At 42.3% G+C, this 24,539-nt stretch overlaps 1 protein-coding gene and 1 long non-coding RNA gene across 2 annotated transcripts; one reads left to right on the forward strand and one right to left on the reverse strand.

Moving 5' to 3' along the window:
- Positions 1–1,957: 1,957 nt before the first annotated feature.
- LOC144371744 (uncharacterized) lies at positions 1,958–16,395 on the reverse strand. The gene is made up of 2 exons (XR_013431839.1): positions 16,276–16,395; positions 1,958–2,256 (listed from the first exon to the last, which is right to left on the reverse strand). It is a non-coding gene; the product is annotated as an uncharacterized LOC144371744 (long non-coding RNA).
- A 63-nt stretch (positions 16,396–16,458) lies between these two features.
- LOC101968804 (bone morphogenetic protein 15) lies at positions 16,459–20,234 on the forward strand. The gene is given in 6 exon segments (XM_078033950.1): positions 16,459–16,520; positions 18,022–18,086; positions 18,089–18,133; positions 18,136–18,317; positions 18,319–18,469; positions 18,472–20,234. Coding segments are annotated over 6 exon segments (915 nt in total). The 3' UTR covers positions 18,882–20,234.
- Positions 20,235–24,539: the final 4,305 nt, after the last annotated feature.

Below are 24,539 nucleotides of genomic sequence, written 5' to 3' on the forward strand. Positions count from 1 at the left end.
AGTATTCGGCAGCTGATAGGAATGAGTTGTTGAATCTGAATGTGCTCCTTAAAACTGCTGCCCAACTCTTTTTAAGAGTCCTGGAGAGCCTTTCAAGGTCTCTTAATTCATCTTTAAAATTTTTAGGAAAGGGACTTGAGGATGTAGCTCAGGGGTAGAACATTTTCCTTGCATGTACCAGGCCCTGGGTTCAACCCCCAGCAAAAACAAACAGACAAATAAATAATTCAGGGCAATATTTTCAATTATTTGAATGGTACCATGGCATATTATCCTTTCTCCACCTATCAAAAGCCTACTCATAATTGAGAACCCAATTCAAGTGTCAACTTTATTGCAAATCTTCTGCAAATGTTCTTTAGATCTAATCTGGGGACTTAGGGAAGGTTTTCTGCAGGAAGTGATGCTTGAGCTGAGATATAAAAGCCAAGTGGAAATACCCTGTGGGAAAGGAGGGGAGACTGTATTTGGGATAGAAGAGACAGTATACAATAAATTTCATGACATTACATTATACAAAGATATCTACATTACTTTGCAATTGGTAGTTTTGTAATTCAGGCTACTTGGAAGGCTGAGGCAGGAGAATTGCAAGTTCAAGGCCAGCCTGTGCAACTTAGGCCCTCTCTCAAAAAAGGGGGGGTTGGGATATAGCTTAGTGGTAGATTACCCATGGGTTCAACCCTAATACAAAACCCAAAACCAAAACAAACAAACCAAAGGGGAAAAAACACCCCCCAAAAGCAAACAGGAAATGTAGTTTATTAGGAAAACCAGAAGGCCAGTGTGATTAGAGCAGAGAAGGACAAAAACTTGACAAATAGGGCAGTAGCAAATGGTGTACTGTCGTGTAGTTGGTACAGTACACAAAGATCCTCATGAAGGGGGCCAGCCTGTGTCTGCCTGCTAAACCACATACACATGGAGCTGTGTCCACCCAGAAGTGGTAGTTTTTCTAATTTGTCCACCTTGCTTGAATTTTCAGAAAGAGACCAAAGGCTAACAGCATCCTTTATAAGGCCACGTATGTTCCATCTCCCACTTACCATACTGTCCTCATCTGGAACCTTCTCCCATTCTCTTCTTTGAGCTCCAGCCACACAGGCCTTCTGAATCTTCAGGACCTTGTCCATTTTTACTTGTTATATTGGGTTTCACTATCATGAACCCAGCTCAATGTTTGGCATACCACTGAGGCTTGAGGAGTGTGCTCTAGTGTCCAATCAATGAGGTAAGGCTGATTTGACTTCCTTTAAGTCAAATTGGGTTAGGCCTGCCCTGGTCTTCAGCTAGGGAGGCTGGCACAATGCCCATTTTCAAGTGCTGGGAGCAGTGAACCTTGATACCTATGCATGGCAGAGAGGGGACACTTTCTCTCTCTGGGGCCTCTAGAATCTATAGGGATTGACAAGGTCACAGGACTTTTTCATATAGGCAATACTGATAGTGTTCTAAAACAGAGTTGAAAGCAGAGAGGAATGTGATTATTTCAGATCTTCCTCTACCTCAAAATCCAGGAGAGCTTTCTCTGAGGCCATATCACAGCTCCAACAAGAGTTAGCCCATCGAAGGGGAATAATAGAAATCCACTGGCTTAGACAAAGGGAAACGAGGGAGGGGAATAGGAAAGACTGTAGAATTCATCAGTCATAACTTTCCTAACTTTGTATTTGTATACATGACCAGGGTAAGTCCACATCATGTACAACCAAAAAAGTGGGATCCTAAAGAGAATAAGTTATACTAAAAGAAGAAGTTATACTCTATGTATGTGTATTAATATGCATACATGCATACTGACATATATTCTATGCATTCATATTCATACATAGAATATATATACATATATACACTTACATATACACTCTACTGTCATTAGTAACTAAAAAAGAACAATAACAGAAAAGCTCATCAGCCTGAATTTCCGCAAAAAATTATAAGTTCCTATTGAAACAACTTGTTTCACAGATATTTATTGAACACCTACAAAAAATGAATAAGACAGGAATGATATCAGATTCTGTAAAGCCTATGCTTCAGCGCCACATTTAGAAATCTTTCTGGTGCCATCTTATGGGGGAACTGTGCCTTTTAAATGGGCTAAATTCTCATTGTCAGCTTCTATAGCAACCTCCATGGTCCAAGGAGAGGGACTCTGAGGTCAGCTTTCCATGGGTCCAGATTTCAGTGTAGTCCACCATTCATGAGCTGTGTAACCTTGGGCCAGATACCTTTTCTGATTTTTAATTTTCTCACCTGTAAATAAAAATAACAACACTTACAGATTTGATATGAAGATTGAGAGATAACATATGACATGATGTAGCCCAATCAGTGCCAAGTCAATAAATATTTTCATAAAATATACCCTACTATCTTAGTCACCTTTTTTGCTGCTGTGAACAAAAGACCTGGCAAGAACAATGTTAGGAGGAAATGTGTTTTTGTGGGCTCACAGTTTCAGAGTTCTCACTCCGTTCTTCAGGATTCAAGGTAAGGCAGGGCATCACGGTGGAAGAGTTGCACCAGAAGAGAGAGGGAGGGGAAGAGAAGGGAAAGAGCCCCCTCACCAAGGACAAAATATAAACCCCAAATCCATGCCTCCAATGACCCATCTCTTCCAGCCACACCCAATTTGTCTATAGTTACCACACCTACCAGAGGGTTGATGCACTGATGAGGTTAAGACTTTCATAACCCAATCACTTCACCTCTCAACTTTCTTGCTCTGGTTCACACATGAGCTTTTGGGGGACATCTCACATCTAAACCGTAACACCTACTCTTTTGTTTTATGGGAAAGGAATTTTGAAAAATAAGACATGAGGGCTGGGGCTCAGGCTCAGAGATAGTGCACTTTCCTGGCATGTGTGAGGCACTGGGTTCGATTCTCAGCACCACATATAAATAAATAAAATAAAGGTCTATCAACAACTAAAAATAACATTAAAAAAAGAAAGAAAAATAAAACATGACTAAGAAATAGGCCCATTTTTCAGGAACTGAGAATAGTAATCAGAGGAAATGTCATGGTTATGGAAAATGTTTCTTATCTATCATGGCCCTATTCAGGTTTGCTATCTTCTTGAGATAGCAACTGTTTTATCTTGGTGTTCCCCAGTTGACCCCAGTTCCTAGCATAATGCCTGGGAGTGCTGCAGACACAGGAAAATTGTCTTATTAAATTCCATACATCCAGGGTTGGGCAGAGTACCTAGAACTCAGCATTCTTATTACATGCATGAATTCATTTCATCCTCACAACAGCCCTCTTACTTGGTGCTATTATTATCCTTGATATTAGATGAAGAGGCTGAGGCACAGAGAATCGCCAAGCTAGTTAAACGGTAGAGTGAGTATCTGAACCCAGGCTGTCTGGATCAGGGCCTGCATCCTGAACGCCTGTTGAATGAATACAGCTACAAGAAAACATAAATTATAATCATATAAAAGAAGGATTCCATTATGTACTTGTACTTAATATGATAGCCTCCATCTCCAAAATTAAATACAATTCTATTCTTTGTAAATTCAATACAAAATCCCAGTTTGACCAGCACGTTTGATTTGAAAAGGAGAAAGGACAAATTAACTCACACTGTGCATTACGGGTTCTTGCTGCTCTGAGCATCTTGTGGTGACTGACCCATTTTGATGTGCCAGGAACCCCTTTTGTTGTGCCAATAACCACCTCCTAAATTGTGATATATATACTTTTAGGTTTTTCACATACTGTTTTTTTCTAAACCATGGAGGGCTGGTAAATACCCCTTAGTAGATCCCATCCTACCCACCTACAACTCACACCTGCACTTCCACCCTCAACCCCAACAGCAAGGTCAGAAAGACACTTGGTGTCCTCTTCTGGGGGTTGGGGTAGTAGCATGCTTTGGGAGGACCAGGGAGCCATTTCCAGGAAATAACTCATGTCAAATCCTATCAATTCTGGTGGTAAGAATGGGGGTCTTTTTCTGAAAATAAAAATTAGACCTATTTATCCAGGAGAGTTTCCTGAAGGCTTGATGTGTGAAGAGATGGAATAAAGTTTCTGGTGAACTTTAGAAGGGGGCTGAGCAGATATTTCCTTCACGCAGTTACATTTTACATAAAATTTAGAATTGCAGGTTATTAATGACAAGAATTTGCCCTTTGTTATGGTTCATTCCTGAAATGTCCTCTAAAAGCTCATGTGTTGAAGGCTTGGTCACCAGTGCAGCAATGTGCAGAGGTGGAGCTCTTGGAAGTGCTTGGATCATGAGAGCTCTGAGCCTATCAGTGGATTAATCTATTGATAGCTGAATGGTCTACTGTGAGGGGGTAGAATCTGCATGCAGGTGGGCATAGTTGGAAAAGGAGGTCACTGGGGACATGCCCCTGGGGACTATAGCTTGTCTCTTTCCCCTTCCTCCCTCTGTCTATCCTGAACAGCCTTCCTCTGCCATTCCCTTCTGCCTAGATGTTTTATCTCACCTTAGGCCCACAGCAATGGAATTGACTGAAATTTCTGAAACTATGAGTCAAAATAAATCTCTTCTTTAAGTTGTTTTTGACAGGTGTTTTGGTTACAGTGATGAAAAGCTAACACCACTCATTGAAGATTATCTAGATGCAGACACATTATACATTACCTCATTTGGATATCATCATAATTTTGGAAGGTAAGGAGTATACCCAATTTACAGTTAAGAAAATGGAGATATAAAAAAGTTAAGCAACAGTCTCAAAATGGTAGAACCAGGAATTAAAACCCAAATCAATAGTCCCAAAATGGTAATGAGGCTGGGGCCAAAGAACAGTCAGTGTAGATTGGCTCAGGAAGATGGGGCTGATTCAAAGGAAATAAAATGCTAATACTTCCAGAGCGCTTCCCCCTCCTCCAATCTGTAGCCAAAGTTACCTGCCTCCAGGGAATTGTTCCTCCCAGCAAGGGGTTGTTAATGAGTAGCCCCTGGGTGGTCCCTTCCTGCCTGTACCCCTTGGTGGCTTCCTTTGGACCTTGGATCACTCCACCTTTGGGGTCCCATGGCAGGATGCAGAGGAGAATGAGAATAAAGGAAATCTAAAATCTATAAAAGGGCCAGGACACCTCCATTCCCTCAGGCATCAACTTGGACCTCCTCCTCTGCAGAGGATGTTCTCTCATTTAAATAAAACTTTTTACTCTTGGCTCAGCATTTCTCAGGTGTTCAATCTTCCACACCAGGGAATGGGATCCGGATGTGATTTTCAACACCAGTATCATCTCTGGTCTCAGTAGAACCAGAAATTAAACCCCAAATCCTGCTCTTTTCTGTGTGATATGTTTTATTTCTGTACTTGCTTTGATCCTGTTTTAGATGCCTGCTACTTAAAGACATGGCTACTTAAAGGGAAATATTCCTGACAGATGCAACCCCTATTCAAAACCACTGAAATGGACAAAAACCATGCTCCAAACCCTACAGACCGACCCCTCATTAGTTGTTCTGACAACCTATTATTTTATCATTTATGTTGAATAGAAAGATGGGATGCTTAAGTGGGTAAAAGGCAGAGGTCAAATGACAAAGGAATGTCAGAGAGTCAGAGAAGGGGTTCAGAGGGAAAGGAGGAATGGTGTGGATACTGAGGACAGAAGAGCCTCTTGGCTGCCCCTCCACAGCTCACAAGGCTGCAACTGTCGCATCAGGCTGAGGCTTGGCTTTGTGGAGTGTGCAGCTTGGATCAAAAGGTAATCATAACTAACCTACAACTAGTACCTACGTTATGCCAGGCACTCTTTTGAGTGCTGTATATTAATTAACTCAGTTAATCCCCACAAAAATCTAATTTTACCTGTTAGAAAATTGAAGCAGAGTTAGACTATGATTTCTACTTTACTGATGAAGAAACTGGAGCACAAAAAAATTGAGTGAATTGCCCAAGGTCAAGCTAACAAATGGTGGAGGTGGAATTTAAACTTAGGATTCTAGCTCCAGAGCTATATTCTCACTCATCACCATCTTCAGTGAAGTGAAGGCAACTGCAAGTTTAGAACTCCGGCTGGCCAGGTACCCAGTTTCTAATGCCCCCGTCTCCCCAGCAGCCACTAGCCCAGCACAGTGACACCCTGGTTACCTTCACCATCCTAAGGGTGGAGATACAGCTAACAACAGATGACCCCACCTATTGGATGAGAAGGGAAGCAGGAAAGTTACTGATCTCCAACCAAATCAATTCCTGTCTCTGCCCTAAGAGTTTTTTTTCTTCTCCCTCTATTCTCCCAACCTCACTTCCCCAACACATTGAACCAAGTACTTTGCATGAATTAGGATTGTGAGGACTGGGAAATCTGAATAGAATATTACAGTTGTGTTGTAGTTATTTTTTGTTTGTTTTCCCTTTTTTCCTTTTTTGCACTAATTTTCACTATTTTAACCTTTTTTATTTTTCTTAATATATATGTGTGTCTTTCTACTTACTTGTCTACCCAAAATTACTTCCTCTCTCTTCTCCTGCTACTAATCTTCCTCTTTAGATTTCTTTCACACTTCCTAAGATATAATAACTCTATATCCTCACCTCCTATCTGTTCAGCATATCATCCTACTCCTTCACTCCCAGTTCTTTGTCCACCATCAGAAACTGTAAACTCTTTTATAAGCCTACTGAGTATATTGTAGATAATAATTGAATTCACCATTTCTGTACATTGTGACCAAACTGTAAAAGTCTTAATAACAAACATTTGTTTTTAGGGTGTATATTATTTATATTGGGTTCTGCTAACATTGTCCCCAAAGGACAGGTATTGGAATCCTACAGGGGCACTATAATCCTATAGGGTAAAAATGGTAACACCTCAGATCCACAGTGCTAGAGGGGAAGATACACAAGCAATATGAAAAGACAAGGGAAGAAAGTGCCCAAACAAACCAAGATACCACATTATTAGAATCCATGGCCAGCACAACAGAAGAAATGACAGAGTATGAGTTCAGGATGTTCATAATTAAAATGTTCTGTGAATTAAAGGATGTTATAAGAAAGCTAATACAGGCAGCAAAAGATCATTTTGACAAAGAGATACATAAACAAATATAGGAAGCAAAAGATTATTTCAATAGGGAGATAGAAGTTCCAAAGAAACAAAATGGAAATCCTTGAAATGAAAGAAACAATAAACCAAATTAAAAGTTTAATTTAAGGCATCACCAACAGATTAGACCACTTGGAAGACAAGATCTCAGACAATGAAGATAAAATATATAGTCTTGAAAAGAAGGTAGACAACACAGTGAAAATGGTAAGAAACCATGAGCAGAACATTCAAAACAAATATGGGATAGCATAAAAAGATGAAATTTAAAAGCTGCTGAGATAGAGGAAGGCATAGAGTTCCAAACCAAAGTATTGAGCAATCTGTTCAATGAAATAATATCAGAAAATTTTCCACACATGAAGAATGAATTGGAAAACCAAATTCAAGAGTCTTACAGGACTCCAAGTGTACAAAATTACAATAGATCCACACCAAGGCATAGTATAATGAAAATGCCTAACATACAGAATAAGAAGAGAATATTAAAAACCATGAGAGAAAGGAATCAGATTACATATAAGGGGAGATCAATTAGATTATATGCCGATTTTTCAACCCAGACCCTGAAAGCTAGAAGTTACTGCAACAACATATATCAAGCTTTGAAAGAAAATGGATGCCAACCAAGAATCTTATATCCAGCAAAATTAAACTTTAGATTTGATGATGAAATAAAAACCTTCCATGATAAACAAAAGTTAAAAGAATTTACAACTAGAAAGCCTGCACTACAGTACATCCTCAGCAAAATATTCCATGAAGAGGAATTGAAACACAACAATGAAAATCAGCAAAAGGAGGTATTTCAATAAAGGAAAAGCTAATCAAAGGATAAACCAAGTCATGTTAAACACCAAAAATAAACAAAAATGGCTGGAAATACAAATCATGTCTCATTAATAGCTCTGAATGTTAATGGCCTAAACTCACCAATCAAAAGACATAGTCTGGCAGATTGGACTTAAAAAAAAGACCCAACAATATGCTGCCTCTAAGAGGCTCATCTCATAGGGAAGGGCATCCATAGACTGAAGGTGAAAGGTTGGGAAAAATCATGCACTCACATGGGCTGCAGAAAGAAGCAGGGGTTTCCATCCTCATATTAAATAAAGTAGATTCAAAACAAATTTAATAAAAAAGAATATTTCATATTCTTAAAGGAACCATTCATTCATCAATAAGACATAGCAATAAAAATTTATATTACCCAAACAATGGAGCATCTATGTTCATCAAACCAACTCTTCCCATGTTCAAGAGTCAAATAGAACACAATAATTCTGGGTGACTAGAAGACACTATCTGGTAATTCTAGAAGACATCTTCTGAAACCCACCAACCAAGAAAAGCCCTGGACTACATGGATACACAGCTGAATTCTACAACACCTTTAAAGAAGAACTAATACCTATACTCTTCAAATTATTTTGTGAAAAATAAAAAGAGGCAGCACTTCCAAACTCATTCTATGAGGCCAATATCACCCTGATTCCAAAACCAGGCAAAGACACATCAAAGAAAGAAAACTTCAGACCAATATCTCTAATGAACATGGAAGCAAAAATTCTCAATAAAATTCTGGTAAATCAAATACAAAAACGTATCAAAAAGATAGTGCACCATGATCAAGTGGGGTTCATCCCAGGGATGCAAGGTTGGTTTAGCATATGGAAATCAATAAATGTAATTCATCACATCTATAGACATAAAGAACCATATGATCATCTCGATAGATGCAGAAAAAGCATTTGACAAAATACAGCACCCCTTCTTGTTCAAAACACTAGAAATCTATGGATAACAGGAACATATCTCAACATTGTAAAAGCTATCTATGCTAATTCCCAGGCCAACATCATTCTAAATGGAGAATAATTTAAAGCATTCCCTCTAAAAACTGGAACAAGAGAGGGATGCCAGAACTGCCATCTTGCAGTGATCTGCCAAAATGATGAATGTAAAGGGGAAGAGGAGAGGCACCTAATGGATGTGTGTTCTCTAGACCTTTTAGAAAATGCAGACTTGTCAGGGGCGGTGGCACATGCCTGTAATTCCAGCAGCTCGGGAGGCTGAGGCAGGAGGACCGCAAGTTCAAAGCCAGCCTCAGCAAAAGCGAGATGCTAAGGAACTCAGTGAGACCCTGTCTCTAAATAAAATACAAAATAGGGCTGGGGATGTGGCTCAGTGGTCCAGAGCCCCTGAGTTCAATCCCTGGTACCAACCCCTTTCCAATGCAGACTTGTTCCTTTAGCCACATACATGTGACTCTAAAATAAAGATGATATGTAAACATCAATAGAATTGATGCCCCACAAATGTTACCAAGGCAGAACTGGAGGTCTATTATGTTACCCAGAATGCTGTTGGCATTTCTACAAACAAACAAGGGCAAGATTTTTGCCAGAGAATTAATGTGTGTATTGAGCACACCTAAAAGCCAAGATACCTTCCTGAAAGGCATCAAGGAAAATAATGAGGAAAACGAGGAAGACAAAAAATACCCGAGTTTAACTGAAATGCCAGCATGCTCCACCCACAGCAGCACACTTTGGGAGAAATAATGGAAAGAGATTGAACTTCTGGAACCTATTCCCTATGAAGCATGGCATAATAGGTGTAAAAAAATAAGACCTCTGGGCTGTAACAACAAAACAAAACCCCCATGCCTGGTAATCCCAGTGGCCCAGTAGGCTGAGGCAGGAGGATCTCAAGTTTAGATCCAGTTTCAGTAACTTAGTGAGGCCCTGTCTGAAAATAAAATATCAAAAAGGGCTGGGGATGTGGCTCAGTGGTTAAGCACCCCAGGTTCATCCCCAGTACCAAAACAACAACAAATGACCACCCGACTTACACCATCACAAAAAATACAAAAATCTTCAAACAAAGTCTATGGTGTTCCATAAGCATGTTGCCTGTCCATAGATATTCTTGTTAGGAGGTAAAGGCCTCCCACAAATCAGGCCAGACCCATCATCTCTTAAAAACCCAGTCTTGATCCCCCATTCTACCTTCTCTCCAGAGCTCCAACAAACTTGGGCAATGTCAAGTCTATACCTACCATCTATCTGCAGAATCTTGGCCTGAGGCAGCCTTAACCACAGGCCCAGCCATGGAGGATCCTATTAAAGGGGTTAGAGTAGAAGAACTCCCACAGATTCATCTTTCACTCCCTCAGGTTTGTCTGAAGAAGCCCATTCAACACTTCTCATGGTAAACCAGAAAATTCGAAGTTGGAGTTTTCAAGTCACCTTTAAATTTAGAAAACAATCTAAAATCCCCGTTACCACCTTGGACCCATTATGTCAGTATGGCTGGAGATGATACCAAACATCCAGAATAGTTGAAGCTCCCCTGGTGATTCCAGTTTACAGTCAGGATTGAGAACCCCGGGAAGTCATCTTCTTTAAGCCCCAGCAGCCGTACTCACAGTGATTTCCACATTGGAGTAGCCCTAGAAAATCCTCAGAAAACTCACTCATCCTACTCCCACCAGAGTGTCCACATTTGAGTCTGGACCCAGGAGTGTGCATTCTTAACAGTCATCTCAGATATTTTCTCTTTGAGTCAGCAGAGGGCACATTTGGGAAATGCTGCCTTCAGAGGCATGGGAGTGAGGCGGAAGCAGGAGGACTCTGGCCCTTTAAGGTCTGATTGAGGGATGGCCTTTACCACAGCTGTGAGGCAGAGAAGATCCCTTCTCCTTTCTTTCTCCTTCTGGATGGGTGAGGGAGGCCGTCCTGCTCCTTGACTTTGGCCTCTTAAAAAGAGTGGGATGGGCATGCTGCCTTGCCCCACCTCCTCTTTCTGATCATTTTGATGCTGAGAGGTCAAGTTAGGAGACAGACTTTGGCCTAGGAGGTCGTCTTGGGAAGCAATATAGGGCCTGCCTTTCTTTTATTGCTGGTCCCATCCTTGGTCCTGGAGCCTGGATGTGGTTCCTTGCATGAAACAAAGGGATCAGAGTGACGTTCTTCAGGGTTGGGTTAGAACTCTATGCTTAACACCAAGCCTTTCAAGATGGTCCTCCCCTCCTGCGTTAAACTCCCAAAATGCTGGGATTATAGGCATGTACCACCATGCCAGGCCCCAGCCTTTTTATTTTTATTTTAAAATTTATTGATTTATTTATTGGTACTGGGGGTTGAACCTAAGGGTGCTTAAGTGTTATACCGATACCAAGACCCTCAAATAACTCTCAGACCACACATTGGCATTCCAATTAAGCCTTTATTGCTGGCCAGTGGCGGACACTCTACTCTCTAAAAGCAAGATAGAATGGCGCACCCCCTTCAGTTTGGCCTCATATTTAAGTCAAAAAACCACAAAAGGGACATTTGGGGGTTTAGTCAATGCAAGCAAGCCAAATTACAGAAACGGGAGATTGCATTCAGGTGGTGGGAGGCTTAGCCAATCAAAATAAGCCCAGTTACCCAGTTACAGAAACAGGAGCCCAGTCATCCCAGTTACAGAAACAGAGCCCAGTTAGATAGTGCTGTGTTCTTGAGGGTTCAACCAAAGGAAAAAAAAAAAAAACTTGCCCCAGTCGTGACCTTTCTAGTTGGCATGGCTGTTTCACAAAATGGAGTTAATAAACAAAATGGAGTCACTATAGTCACGACTTCTGGTTCATCATATTAGCACTGAGCCGCATCCCCAGCCCTTTTAGAGACAGGGTCTCGCTGATTTGCTTAGGGCCTTGAAGTTGCTGTAGCTGGCTTTGAACTTGCAGTCCTCCAGCCCCAGGCTCTGGAGCTGTTGCAATGACAGGCATGCACTACCACACCTGGCTGATTTTTAAAATTTTGAGACTAGGTTTCACTAATTTGCTGAGGGTCTTGCTAAGTAGCTGGGGCTGGCCTCAAACTTGTGATCCTCTGCCTCTGCCTCTTGAGTCACTGGGATTCCAGATATGTACCACCTGGTTTTGAAAGGATGGCAAGCTCAGGAAAGCTGGCTCCAAGCCTATTTTCCTTTAGGGCCCCAGCTTAAGAACAGATTAGCTTGGGGCCTCCTGAAAAATCTTTTCCATTCCCCACAACAACTGAGTAATGTGTTAGCCACTTTCCTTCATAATAATCTTATTGCTTGTTATCTCTGAAAACTGTAATTGAGCTGCATTTTTGTGGAGGGCTGTTTATGTGGTGGTTTGTTCTTAGAAGGCAAATAGTACAGGATGCTGTGTTGGGGAGACTTATAAGCCCTCAGAAAGGATGAGAAAAGCTAACACCTGAGGATACAAAGCATCTGTGACAGTATTTAATTAATGACAGCCAGTACCACTTGTAGTTGTGGGGCAATTGACCATTTTAGAGAGAAGAGAACTATGGCATGGAGAGAGAAAGCAACTGGCAAATGTCACACAGTGGGTGGCAGAGATGGAATTTGAGCTCAAGTCTGATCCTAAAATCTGTCTATAACTTTAAAAATCTTTAAATGCAGTATCCCAACTGGCCAGGAAGTTCTCCTATTTGGGTCATGCTGCTACTTTGAGATTTTGGCACCAAATATGCTTTGAGATTTTCTTTGTCCCCATCATGCTCAATTCGCAGCAAGGTGGGACCCCCTTCTGCCTGCCTGATAGAACCTGGGTGGCAGACAGGAAGCGCGCAGACATGACCACAGCAGCGGTGGTAGCGGATGCCATACCGCTGGCAGGGGGAGGACTGCAAGGTAAGGCTGAGAGAAGCTTGGGTATCTGAGAATGAGGAAGAAAAAGTAGAATGGGAAAGTGTTTCCCCAGCAAGGAAAACTTTAGCAGTAGAACAGAACAGAGAGGAGGATGGGAGCGAATCTCAAAGCTTGAACATTTTTTGCCCACTTCCCTGTCTGGTGACAAAAATTGTCCAATTCAGTGAGGGTTTAAAATCTGGGGGCCATTGTGACCTGTTGTACTTTTGGGGTCTAAGGAGAGGATTCCATGTTTCCCATGACCTTCCGGCACCCTCAGGGGTGAGTGAGAGCAGAAAAATGTGTCCCAAATTTTGCTTGTGCTCACCTGAGGAACGGATAAGGGCCAGGCAGGGGTGAGGTGTCCCAGCAACCCACTTGGGGGTCCAAACGGATGGAGGGGCTTGCAAGAGGACTGGGATGTCTCCCAGAGACTTGAACGGAATGGGTAGTGTCTATGGCATGCGTGTGACTTATGGATAGACCCCACACATGGAAAGGGGCTGTAAGGTCAGGAGAACAAGGGAACTTACCCAACTCTGTTGGCCCAGATGAAGAGAGAGGGAGAGAGCAGTTTAGGAATTTTCCTGGTTCATTTGAAGGGGGAAGGGATGGACTTCAATCCCCTGAGGCAGAAGCCCGAAAATCCCTCCCAGGTTTCAGCACCAGATGTGAGGTTAGGCAACTGGGCAGCGACCAAAGGAGGCAGATTTAAAAGGCTGCTGAACTAGGCTCTATTGAGACTCACTCCCATGTGGGACTCATCAGACTGACAGAGTAGACAGGAGAAGGGTCTGAGGAGAAACCACATGGGGGCTCTTCAGGACTGGAATTTTATGTGGCTTATGGCAGGATAGGAAGGGCTTGCGACAGGAAAAACTGTTTTTAAGAGTCCCTTATGCTACTGGAGTTGGTCTGGGGAACTGGCTGAGACCAGGATTGGTCAGGAAACCCTGCTGATTGACAGCCATTAGCCAGGAGATCCCACTTATTGACAGGCGTATCCGTCGGTGCCTCATTGATATTTCTTTCCCATGCTCAGGCTACTTGGTGCTTTGTTCCTAAGTCACCGCCACCGACCTGACACTAAGCTCCAGTATCAGATCAAAAGTCTCAAACCTTAGGCTTTAAGACCAGCGGACACACACTCACTCAGACCATTGGTGATCAGATCAGGAACCAAGGCAGGCTTCTCCTGGGGTGGAGCTGACAGCCAGTTTAGGAGAGAGTCCTAGGGAGAAGTTGCAGCTCTCACCAGGGTCAAGATGTGGCTGTAGCGTCTGAGAGTGGTGAGGAAGAGGCAGAAGATCAGGCAATCCATGAAAAGAGTTGGGATGTCAGTCCAGGTTCTCATCAGGCTCTCCAGCGGGAGGGCATCAGTGTGGGCTGGCTTAATGTCAGTTCATTTGCTCCATCATTTATACTAAATTTGGGGGCTTCTGACCACCCTTTCAATCCCTATCATTCATTTGCATAAAGCATCTGGTCTGTGGTCCCTATCCTGATTTTCTTGCCACTCCCCCTTATTGAGGTGAGGACAACATGACAGAGACTTCACTCTGAGCTTCTCAGGGTGGGGAGAAATGACTTGTTTGTGCCTGAGGGCCATACTGGAAGGCTCTGTAGGTATGCCTGATGAGACTGCAGGTTTCAAACCTGCAGTTTTAAAATGGAGTTGCTTAGGCTAAGGCCTAAGGCCATCTTTACACTAGTATAGTAGAATAGGTAGATAACGTTACAAGTGCTTAGAGGATAAGCAATTGGGATCCCAGGATTCCAGAGAAGAAATGGCTCAGGCCTGGGGATATAATGCAGTTGGTAGAGTGCTTGCCTCACATGCATAATGCCCTGGGTTCAATGCCCAGCACCACACACACACACACACACACACACAAATGTCTCACTGTTTGGAGCAGAGAAAGGAAAGCAGAGATAATATTGGAGGGCCTCATTGAGAAGGTAATATTTAAGCTGGAACTTGGGAAAAGAGGAGTAAGGAGCCGATTACATTGGCAGAATAGTTCGTCCTGATTAGGAAAGAGAAAATAACTTGGTGTGGGTGGAAATTCATTCAACAAATATTTATTCAGCATCTACTGAATAAATAGGGCTGAGCATGCAAATGTTTAAGATTAAGACAGGCAAAGCTACTGTTAGGTCGGTGGTGGCGACTTGGTGGCGACTTGGTGGCAACTTAGAACAAAGCAGCCACGCAGGAAAGGAACATCAATCAGGTGCCAGTGGAAACGCCTGTGGATCAGCGAGATCTCCTGACTAATGCCTGTCAATCAGCAGGACCCCCTGGCCAATCCTGGAGTTTAGCTATCTCCCCTGACCAACTCCAAAAGGACAAGGGACCCTAAAAATACCTTTCCCTGTCCCAAGCCCTTCCCTTCCTACTGTAAGCCCCATAAAAGTCCAGTCTGGTTGAGCTTCCACGCGGTTTCTCCTCAGACCCTTCTCCTGTCCACTCTGTGGGTCTGATCGAGTCTGCCCGGGAGTGATATCTCAATAAAGTCTCATTCGGTGGCCCTTTTAAATCTGCCTCCTTTGGTTGCTGCCCAACTCGCCCGATCTGACAGTTACTGGCTTGGAGCATGTTCTCTGATGGGGAGATAAATGTGCAAACAGTTAAGTCACAAATTGTGGCAAATCAATTATGATTGAGAATAGCAATGGAGTCATCTCTTTCCATGGGGTTATGTGAAGGTACCTTTGAAGAGGTAACATTTGAGCTGAGGCCTATTAAGAAGGGAGACATGAGAAGAGTGGAGAGACACCTGATTTGGGTTTAAGGAACAAGGTGTGCAAAGGCCTAGAGGGAAGAATGTCCTATTTGTGGCTGGAGTCTAGAGAGCACGCAGAGAATGGCAGGATATGAGGCTGGTGAGAGGTGGGGTCGGAGGCCCTGAGAAGAGCCCCAGATTCCATTTCTAACTGCAGCACAAAGCAGACCAAATCAAGTTTGCACTGATGCTATGAGGCTGAAAAGGAGGATGCCTACAATTAGGCACATATCCCAGGCCGACTAGGAAGCATACTGGTGTCTTAGGGACTCTGGAAAGGATCCAGAAGCAGATGACAGGTTCAGTCACACAGGATGTATGAGTCATTCCTTTCCCTGAAAAGTTCTGAGCAGACCCTTCCTGGCTCTGAGCCTCAGCAACCCCACGCTGCTTCAGGAAACTTGTGAGGTCAAGGTCTGAAAGGAAAGGGCAGTTCCTCACTAGACAGCCTGCCAGAGTTTGGGTTGGGTCCCTTTTCAGGCAGGGTGGAGCAGGTGTATGGGTGGGCCTCTTGGAAAGATTATTGTAAGATGGGAGTGTGGAATAACTTAAGAAAGCAAATACACGCCTGGCTAGCGAGTGCCCCAATCCTGAGGGTGTGTTAAGCATGAGTTAGAATGCAAAGTTTTAAAAGTATTCTGGAACATCAAAATATTAAAGAGTTATGTTAAATCCCCAGCACTATTACAACCCCAGACTTGTGGATTCAGTGGAGGAGGAAGGTTAGATGAATAATATGTAAATTAACATGGAAATACTTACTCAGATGTTTGTAAAGGAGAGAGAAGACCTTTTCCTGAGATGACTGGTTTTGTGGTCTTTGTTCTTGACCTTTACCAGGAGAGGGAGCACAAGTTGGGAACTCTGCAGGCCCAGCCTTCCTACCCTTTGGCCACTGGGTGTCAGCACAACAGTTTGGATTAAATCTCTCAATTGTTAAGGGGCATGTGGTTTTTAATAGACTTTCCAGCAAACAAAATATTGGTGATCAAGGCCTTGTTGAGATGGTATTTAGAGAAGTGTTGGTAAAATGAATGGGGCGAATGGAGAGCAATTTCTAGAAAGGATTGGAAAAGGAATAAATGGGGAGTTAAAGGAGAAATGGCCAAAAGATACATAAGAAGCAATTAAAAAAAACTTTTTGTAGTTGTAGATGGACAGAATGCCTTTATTTTATTTATTTTTATGTGGTGCTGAGGATCGAATCCAGTACCTCACACATGCTAGGTGAGCACTCTGCCACTGAGCTATAGCCCCAGCCCAAGAAGCAATTCTTGAAGTTGTTGGAAGACAGAAATGGCAAAAATAGCTGTCCCCACTAGTGATATAATTATTTTGTGGTGCCTAGGTCCTGGATTTAAAACAATGACAAAATAGCACCCAATATCGAATTGTTGCCCCAAACCTGCATCTGTATAGTGATATGAAATAAGGACTCTTAAAAATATTTTAAACATTTTTATTACTTATAATTATACATGACAGTAGACTGTGTTTTGGCAGAATATACATACATGAAGTACAACTTATTCTATTTGGGTTCCCACTCTTGTGGTTGCACAGTTTTCCTGTGTACAAATACAAGGCTAGGACAGTTTTGACCAACTTTCTACTGTCTCTCCTATTCCTCTCCTTCCTTTCCTCCCCCTTTGTCTAATCCAATGGACTCCCCCTTTGTCTAATCCAATGGACTTTTATTGTCCCCTCCCCAACCTCCCTGTGGGTTAGCATCCACAAATCAGAGACAATACCAAGAAACCAAAGGCCACATGTTCTCTCTGAAATAAGGACCTTAATCCATATATGTTTCAACATGTCTTTAGTCACCTTTAGTAGTCAATAATATAATTGATTTTCTAAACTCTTGTATGCTTAAGTTTTTCCCCTCAGTCTAGAAGTGTAAAGTGATCTAAAAGTGAGACAAATTACTTTCTTTAGTGTTTTATTTTTAATTTTATTGGTGCATTATAATTATACATAATAGATTCATCATGACATATTTGTACAGGGACATAACATGATTTGATCAATTTAATTCACAGTACTTCCTTTTCCCTTCCCTCCTCCCTCCCCTGACAAACTTCTTCACCACTGGTATAGTTTCTTTTCTTAATGGAAACCAGCTTGAGTTCAAATTTTAACTTTACCACATGCTGGCTGTGTGAACCCAGGACCTTACATATGCTAGGCAAAAGTGCTCTCACCAATGAGATACAGCCAGCACTTGGGTGTGTGTCCTTTGACATAGCTTCTATGAGCCTCAATTTCCTTGTCTGCAAAATGGGAATAATAAGTATCTCATAAGACTATTGAGGATTCAAGAGTTTATAAATATAAAGCATCTTGTACATTCATAAGTGTTCAACAAATGATAGATATTATTACTTTGAGTTAATTTCAGGGCTGATAACAGCTGTGCTTATCTTGAACAGTTTTGTGAAGGATTTTCAGATTTGGTATTCAGGCAAGACACTAATCCCCTGACCCTGTTCTGCCTTATGTGTGCAGGTTCCTGGGCTTTCCTCTCACACCAAAACGGGAAGTGTACCAACTGGTCAGAGCCACTGTGGTTTATGTCAACAACTCGACCTAGCTCACTGTCATTTATCCTGCCATGTGGAGCCTGGGCCCCACAAAGCCCAACCAACCACTTTCCATCAGGAGGAAATTCCTCAAAGCCTTCTCTGTCTAAAGCTTGGACAGAGATGGACATCACACAGCACATTCAACAGACACTCTGGAATCACAAGAGTCACAGGGTCCTAAGACTCCACTTCATGTGTCAGCAGCAAAAAGGTAGCTCGCTTTTTTGGATTCCATTGGATTCCTGGGATCCAATGGAATGGTACTTCACCTTTGGACACTGCCTTTGTGCTAGTCTATTTCAATGACACTCATAAAAGTGGCCAGTGGACTAAACTTCCCAGTGGACTGGAGGAATTTTTGGAAAGGGAATCTTCCAAAAAAGGGTCCGGCGAGCAGGCAGCATCATGTCTATGGTTTCTGACTCTTCCCAGGAACATTATGGGTCTGCAAATAATCAGTCTGCCAATAATCAGTGTTCCCTTCGTCCTTTCAAAGTCAGCTTCCAGCTGCGAGGCTGGAATCATTGGATCATTGCTCCTCGTCACCATACCCCAAACTACTGTAAGGGATCCTGTCCTCGGGTGCTATGCTATGGTCTCAATTCCCCCAATCACGCCATCATTCAAAACCTTGTCAGTGAGCTGCTGGACAAGAATGTCCCTTGGCCCTCCTGTGTGCCTTATAAATGTGTTCCCATGAGCATCCTTCTGATTGAGGAAACTGGAAATATTCTGTATAAGGAGTTTGCTGATATGATTGCTCAGTCTTGCACATGTAGATAATAATGAAGGAACAGCTAGTTAGGGCTGCCCATGTAATTGTAGAATGGTTGAAAATATCAGTGTGAAAGATATATGTGATCTTAAATCTATAGGTCCTATCCCTTGACCTAAGTATTGTTACTTTAGTCTCTTCCCCCATTTGTAATCTACTCAGTTGACAAGACTGTGCTGATACCAATTTGACCTAGTCAAATTTGGTCACTAGAACAAATCTGACCACTACTATTGGTCAGTACAATTTGACCACTAGTCAGAGCCTTGATGCTTGGGTAAGATGGTCCTTTGAAGATGTCCTATTTTGTCTTTTAAATTTTTTTTTGTAGTTATAGATGGACAACATGTCTTTATTTTATTTGTTTATTTTTATGTGGTGCTGAGGATCAAACTCAGTGCCTCCTCACATGTGCAAGGCAAGCACTCTGCCACTGAACTACAACCCCAGGCCTCTATTTTGTCATTTTTTATTGTGACGTTTTCAAGTCACTGGCCCAAGCTGGTAGAACTTTATAAAGTATCCACCAAAGCCTGGGAAAGGTGGACTTTTGCTAGTGTTCAGCTTCTAAGGCTCTGGAAGATTTGGAGTGGTATTAGTAGCCTGAGATTTTTGTACCCTCTTCCTCCCCTCCTATCTCCTGGAAATGAATGTCTCCTATCCAGACTGCCTGCTTCTATGCTCTTTCCACCTTCTAATTCTTAGACTAGAGAACTTTGTAGGTAACCGTCATTATAGGAATCTTCATGTAAACGTGTAGGGCTTTTCCTCTCAGCCTCTGCATCTGGGAAAAGGCCCACAGGGAAGCATCACCATGGAGTTGTCCGAGATGGCAACTGCTTCAACATCACCAGCATTTGTGGTAAAGAAGAGAAGAGCTGTCACTGCTGATTAGGATGAGGGAAATTTCAAACTTTCTATGAAGCAGTAGGTTTCACAGGATGTTTTCTTATTCTACATTACATTTAAAGCCCTGCAATCACACCTAAAGAAAGTTCCTTGGTGGCTCAGAGACCAGGAGGCCTGTTTGGAGAAGGACAGGAGGAGAGGACTGTGGTGGAGGGGAGAGTGAGCCATGCAGAGGCCTGGAGCTGACTTCATTCTGGGCTTGCCTGTTTCATATATCCATTGGGCTCTGGACATTAGACTTGGGGAGATGGGGATGAATGGAACTCTGTTGTGGGCTCTGCAATGCTTATGCTGTGATTCTATTCTATATTCCTTTGCTGTATTTAAGTGATGGGATGGGAATGTGATGCACATAAATTGAGGGAAATGTAAAATGAGAAGATGAAATTGTCTAAATATATTGTGCATGTGTACAAATATAAGAATGTATAATTAAAATGCATTAGTAAAAATTTTTAAAAATATATTTTTTTTTGTTGAAGAGGATCATGAATATTTGGGGAATTAGGAGAACAGGTGGAAGGAATTTGTTTCCTTTGTTGGCTTTTAGCTATGATTAGGATCTCATCTCTAGTCCCTATGGGGCAGGACTGCAGGCTCTTCAGAATTCTGCTTTCTTAAAGGCATACTGCTGGTGAACAGGACTCATTGACATGCCCTGTTGAGGAAGCTTGGTAAGTCTTTCCCTCTGCCCAACTCTTCCTTGATAAATTGGTACCATTCTCAGTGGGATGGGGTTGATTAAGGGTAGGTACATATGTTTGCAAATATTAATCCCTATCTTTCTGATCCATCATAAATCAACTCATTTCTACCAATTCCTTCTCAACAGTTCTAGCTAGACTAAATATGCTGCAAGTAAATATCTTGCAAGTCTATACATACATAAATTATATTCTTCCCTTTAAGGAATTGTTCCTTAATATTCCTTTGTCCATCTATCCACTGTATCTTTAGAAATCACCTAAGGTGATTTTTTTTTCATCTCAGTAGCTCCCATGCCCCTCCAGACTCAGGTAGGTGTCCACTTTGGGTTCACATAGCATTACATGCTCTCCCTTAGTATACACTAGTGTAACTGTCTATTGTGAAAAGGATGGAGCTCACTTTGAGGGGTTTCACCTGTGTCATACCCCTGTTCTCTACTGCCAGACCCCAGTACCTAGTAAGTCATTAACACAAACACAGAACACTAACAATACTTTTTACAGAGTGGGAAATCCAACCCAGGGACTCATACGTGCTAGACAGGTGGCCTACCCCTAACCTTTATACCCCACCCAACAGTGACATTTTTGTGGGGGATACGTTCTTCCTGATACAATAATTCAATATTTGCATAGTTCACTAACTTTTCATTGGAATAAATGTAATTTATGCATATGCTGTGTATATAAATTAAGATGATTAATAGTTGTGCCCATTTCAAAAGGATGCTGCAAATTTCAATAGAATGTGACAGCTATGTTACTGAACAAGGCAGTTTGTGAAATCCTATGTACTTCAATTTGAACTGAGAGGAGATATGGGCTTTCAGTCCAGTCATTTTCCCAGTCTGCCTGGATTATGCACAAATACATAACAGGCCTGAAGACAAACCTTGGTTATAGGACCAGATCCTGAGTTCAGTCTCTTGGTTCTTTGGGATTTTCAGAAAGTCCTGATCTCCCAGCCTTGAGTCCTGAATACTTGTGGAACAAGCTGTTTATGGAGTACTCAGTTGATTGGTTGGTCCTATTATCCATTAAGCCCAGACTCATCAAAACCCCCAAGGAAATCACTGGCTGTTAGTTTAGTTGAGTTGTCCCTCAAAATCTCATGTGTAAGATGAGATTTAGAAGAGAAATGTTTGGGTTTAGAGGAGAAATGACTGGGTTAGAAGAGTCTTAGGGGTTAACTGAATGACAACCATAGGCTGGTAGGCCGGTGCCAGAGGAGGTGGGTCCCTGGGGCATGCCTTTGGGATATCTATTTGGTCCTTGATGAGCAGAGCTCACTCTCCTCTGCTTTCTGGTGTGATGTCTTGAACCGCCTCATTCTGCCACACTTTCATGGTGATATTCAGCTGTCCTTGAGCTCTGAGGAACACAGCTGGAACACAGCTGGCTCTCTGTAGATCAAGGCCTCTGAAACCGTGAGCCCCCAAATAAACTTTTCCTCCTCTAAAATTGTTCTTGTCAGGTCTTTTAGTGATAGTGGCAAAGCAGCTCACTGCAACACTGGAATGTTGAATGGGGTAAGTTGTGACTGAAGTGATGGATTCTCTTTTCCTTTTGAAATACAGCTTTAGCTCAGCATTGTTTCTCAGATCTGAAGAGATCTCTACTTTAAACCTTCCTCTGAGAGGAAGGAGACATACATGGTAGTGGAGGAGAGAGAGAGAGAGGAGAGAGAGAGAGAGAGAGAAAGTATAGAAGACAGTAGTGCTAGGGTTTTGGTCAGATAATCATTCCAAACTTGCAGATGCCTCAGTTCTAAAGCAATATTTCCCAGCCAGATTTGCAGCAAATGAATTCATAAAATAAATCTCCATTTCCTCCCTATTTTAGTGTGGTGAGGATACCACCACTGGCTGTGAAATCATACTTGCAAGTTTAACAATGCTTTTGAAAAGGTCATATTTGAAAGGTCACATTTGTTTTTAGTTCTCTAAAGGACTGTCCTAAAAGACAGAAAGTGTCTTTGTTCTGTGTGATTCCAAAAGGTAAAGCTTAGACCCATGAATGACAGAGAGCAAATGGCTTCAGTTCAACCTTAGGATGTCACCCACAGCCAAGACTTTCCAACAACGAAATGGACATGCTTAGAAGGGAGCAAGTTCCTCTATGACCACTGGAGAACAGGCTTCGAACACTATAGCACAGGTTCCAGAAACGGTCTTAAACTAGGTAACCCCAGAAAAGCTCTCCTAACTCTGAGATTCTCCACCAAGAATAGCACGAGTGTGAGTTAGGTGTGTCCTTTGGCATTTGGGGGTGAAGGGCAGGCACTGAGAACAGCCCTTTCATGAAATTTCTGTGGTTCTTTATTAACTTTCAGATATGGGTCAGCATCTTTTCCCCTGTGGTTCTGAAGAAGCCAAACTATAAAAACCATGATGTTCCCTCCAGTCAATCACTCCAGAGCTACCAATCTCAAGTTCAAGTGTCTCTTCTCTTTAAAAAATTCCTGGGGAGGCAGTTGGAAAGAGGAAGAAGAGAAATCATTTTAATTATTTTAAGGGACAATGCTCAAGTGTCTTCCAGTTGGAGTTGAATTATTTTCTTTGTCCTAGGTTTTGGAGAGGGAAAACCAAGCTTGACCTTTTTCACTTCAGGGAGAAAATTGGGGATCTCAACAGGGTGCCAGGTGCATTATGCATAACAGGTCAATGGGGCCTAAAGTGGTAGGTACCTAAGGGTTAGCCAAACATACCACCCACTGTTCTGACATTCTGTGTCTCTCTGAATGGATTTCTATCCCATGCCCCCGATGCTCTCTACTTTCTAGGAGAAGGCAACAATTGAGGAACTGAAGCAGTTGTGATTCAATGGGACGTTCTCACTCTCTCTTGCTTGTTTAGTGTCTTTCTGGGTTCTTGTGCAGCTTCTTCCTTGTGGCCAGCAAACACACAGTGGCCCCTTCCTTCCACAGCCGGCTTTCTGGGGTCAATCTTTCCACCCCCTGCCTCCATTTCTTCACCTGTCATTGCCTCTTAGACTCACTGCCATCTGCCCTGTGTCCCAGCAGGCCAGGGGAACTTCTCTCACAGGCTCCCCATCAATCCTTTTTTCTCCATCCCTGGGACTGTCTGCACTATATGATGCTGACCCAACTTTTCTTTAATAAAATGGCAGTTTGGGTAGCCCACTTTTTTATAGTTCTTAGAGGTGATTCACACGGGAAATCATCCTCTATCTCGGAGAATTTTAGACCTGAGAAGATAGTCTTCATCATGTTTATTGTTTTGCATTTTTTTTCCACTAGAATGTAGGGCTTTTGAGAAAATGGCATCTCAACTTGATGTCATTTTTTTTTGGCAGTGCTGGGAGTGGAGGGCCTCACACATGCTAGGCAAGTGTGCTCCACCACCTAGCAACACTCCCAGGCCCTGTTTTATATTTTAATTTTGATTCTTTTGGTGCTGGGAATTTAAACAGCTTGTTGATTCTTAATTGTAGGCTAATTGTATGCTCACCTGGGACACAGCATTTGCTCTGACCTAGCTTGAAACCAAACTTTTTTTTTTCCTTTCTGGGATAAGACTCTATGATGCCATTCAGTAGAACTCAGCATGTTTCAGCCCTAACGTATTGAAATCTGTAAAGTTCAGTTTACAGGATATGTAGTCATCACTCAAGGACTACTAGAATTATATGTCTAGAGGAAAGAGATTTGGAAGAAGGAGACACACATGTGAGTCCTGGCCTTGTCACCACCTAGATGGGTGACCTTGGGCAAATCACTGAGCTAACTTTTCAGTCTCATTTTCTGCATCTGTAAATTCTAGCTAATAATTCTGATTTGTCTACTCCCAGTCTGTTGAGAGACTATGATGAAATAATAAATATGAAAACACTTTGGTGAAGAAAAATATAAAAATCCTCACACCCTTATTATGAAAGGAGGCCCTGCCTTTCCCTCTGCCCCATTTTGCTGTGCTAGGGGTAGAACCAGGGCCTCAAGCATCTAGGTAAGTGTTCTACCGCTGAACTATAATCCCAGCACCTGAGCTATCCTTTAACCACCCATTTTCACTCCAAGGCTTACTTGACAGT

The sequence above is a fragment of the Ictidomys tridecemlineatus genome, chromosome X, assembly GCF_052094955.1.
Source record: "Ictidomys tridecemlineatus isolate mIctTri1 chromosome X, mIctTri1.hap1, whole genome shotgun sequence".
NCBI classification, from domain to species: domain Eukaryota; kingdom Metazoa; phylum Chordata; class Mammalia; order Rodentia; family Sciuridae; genus Ictidomys; species Ictidomys tridecemlineatus.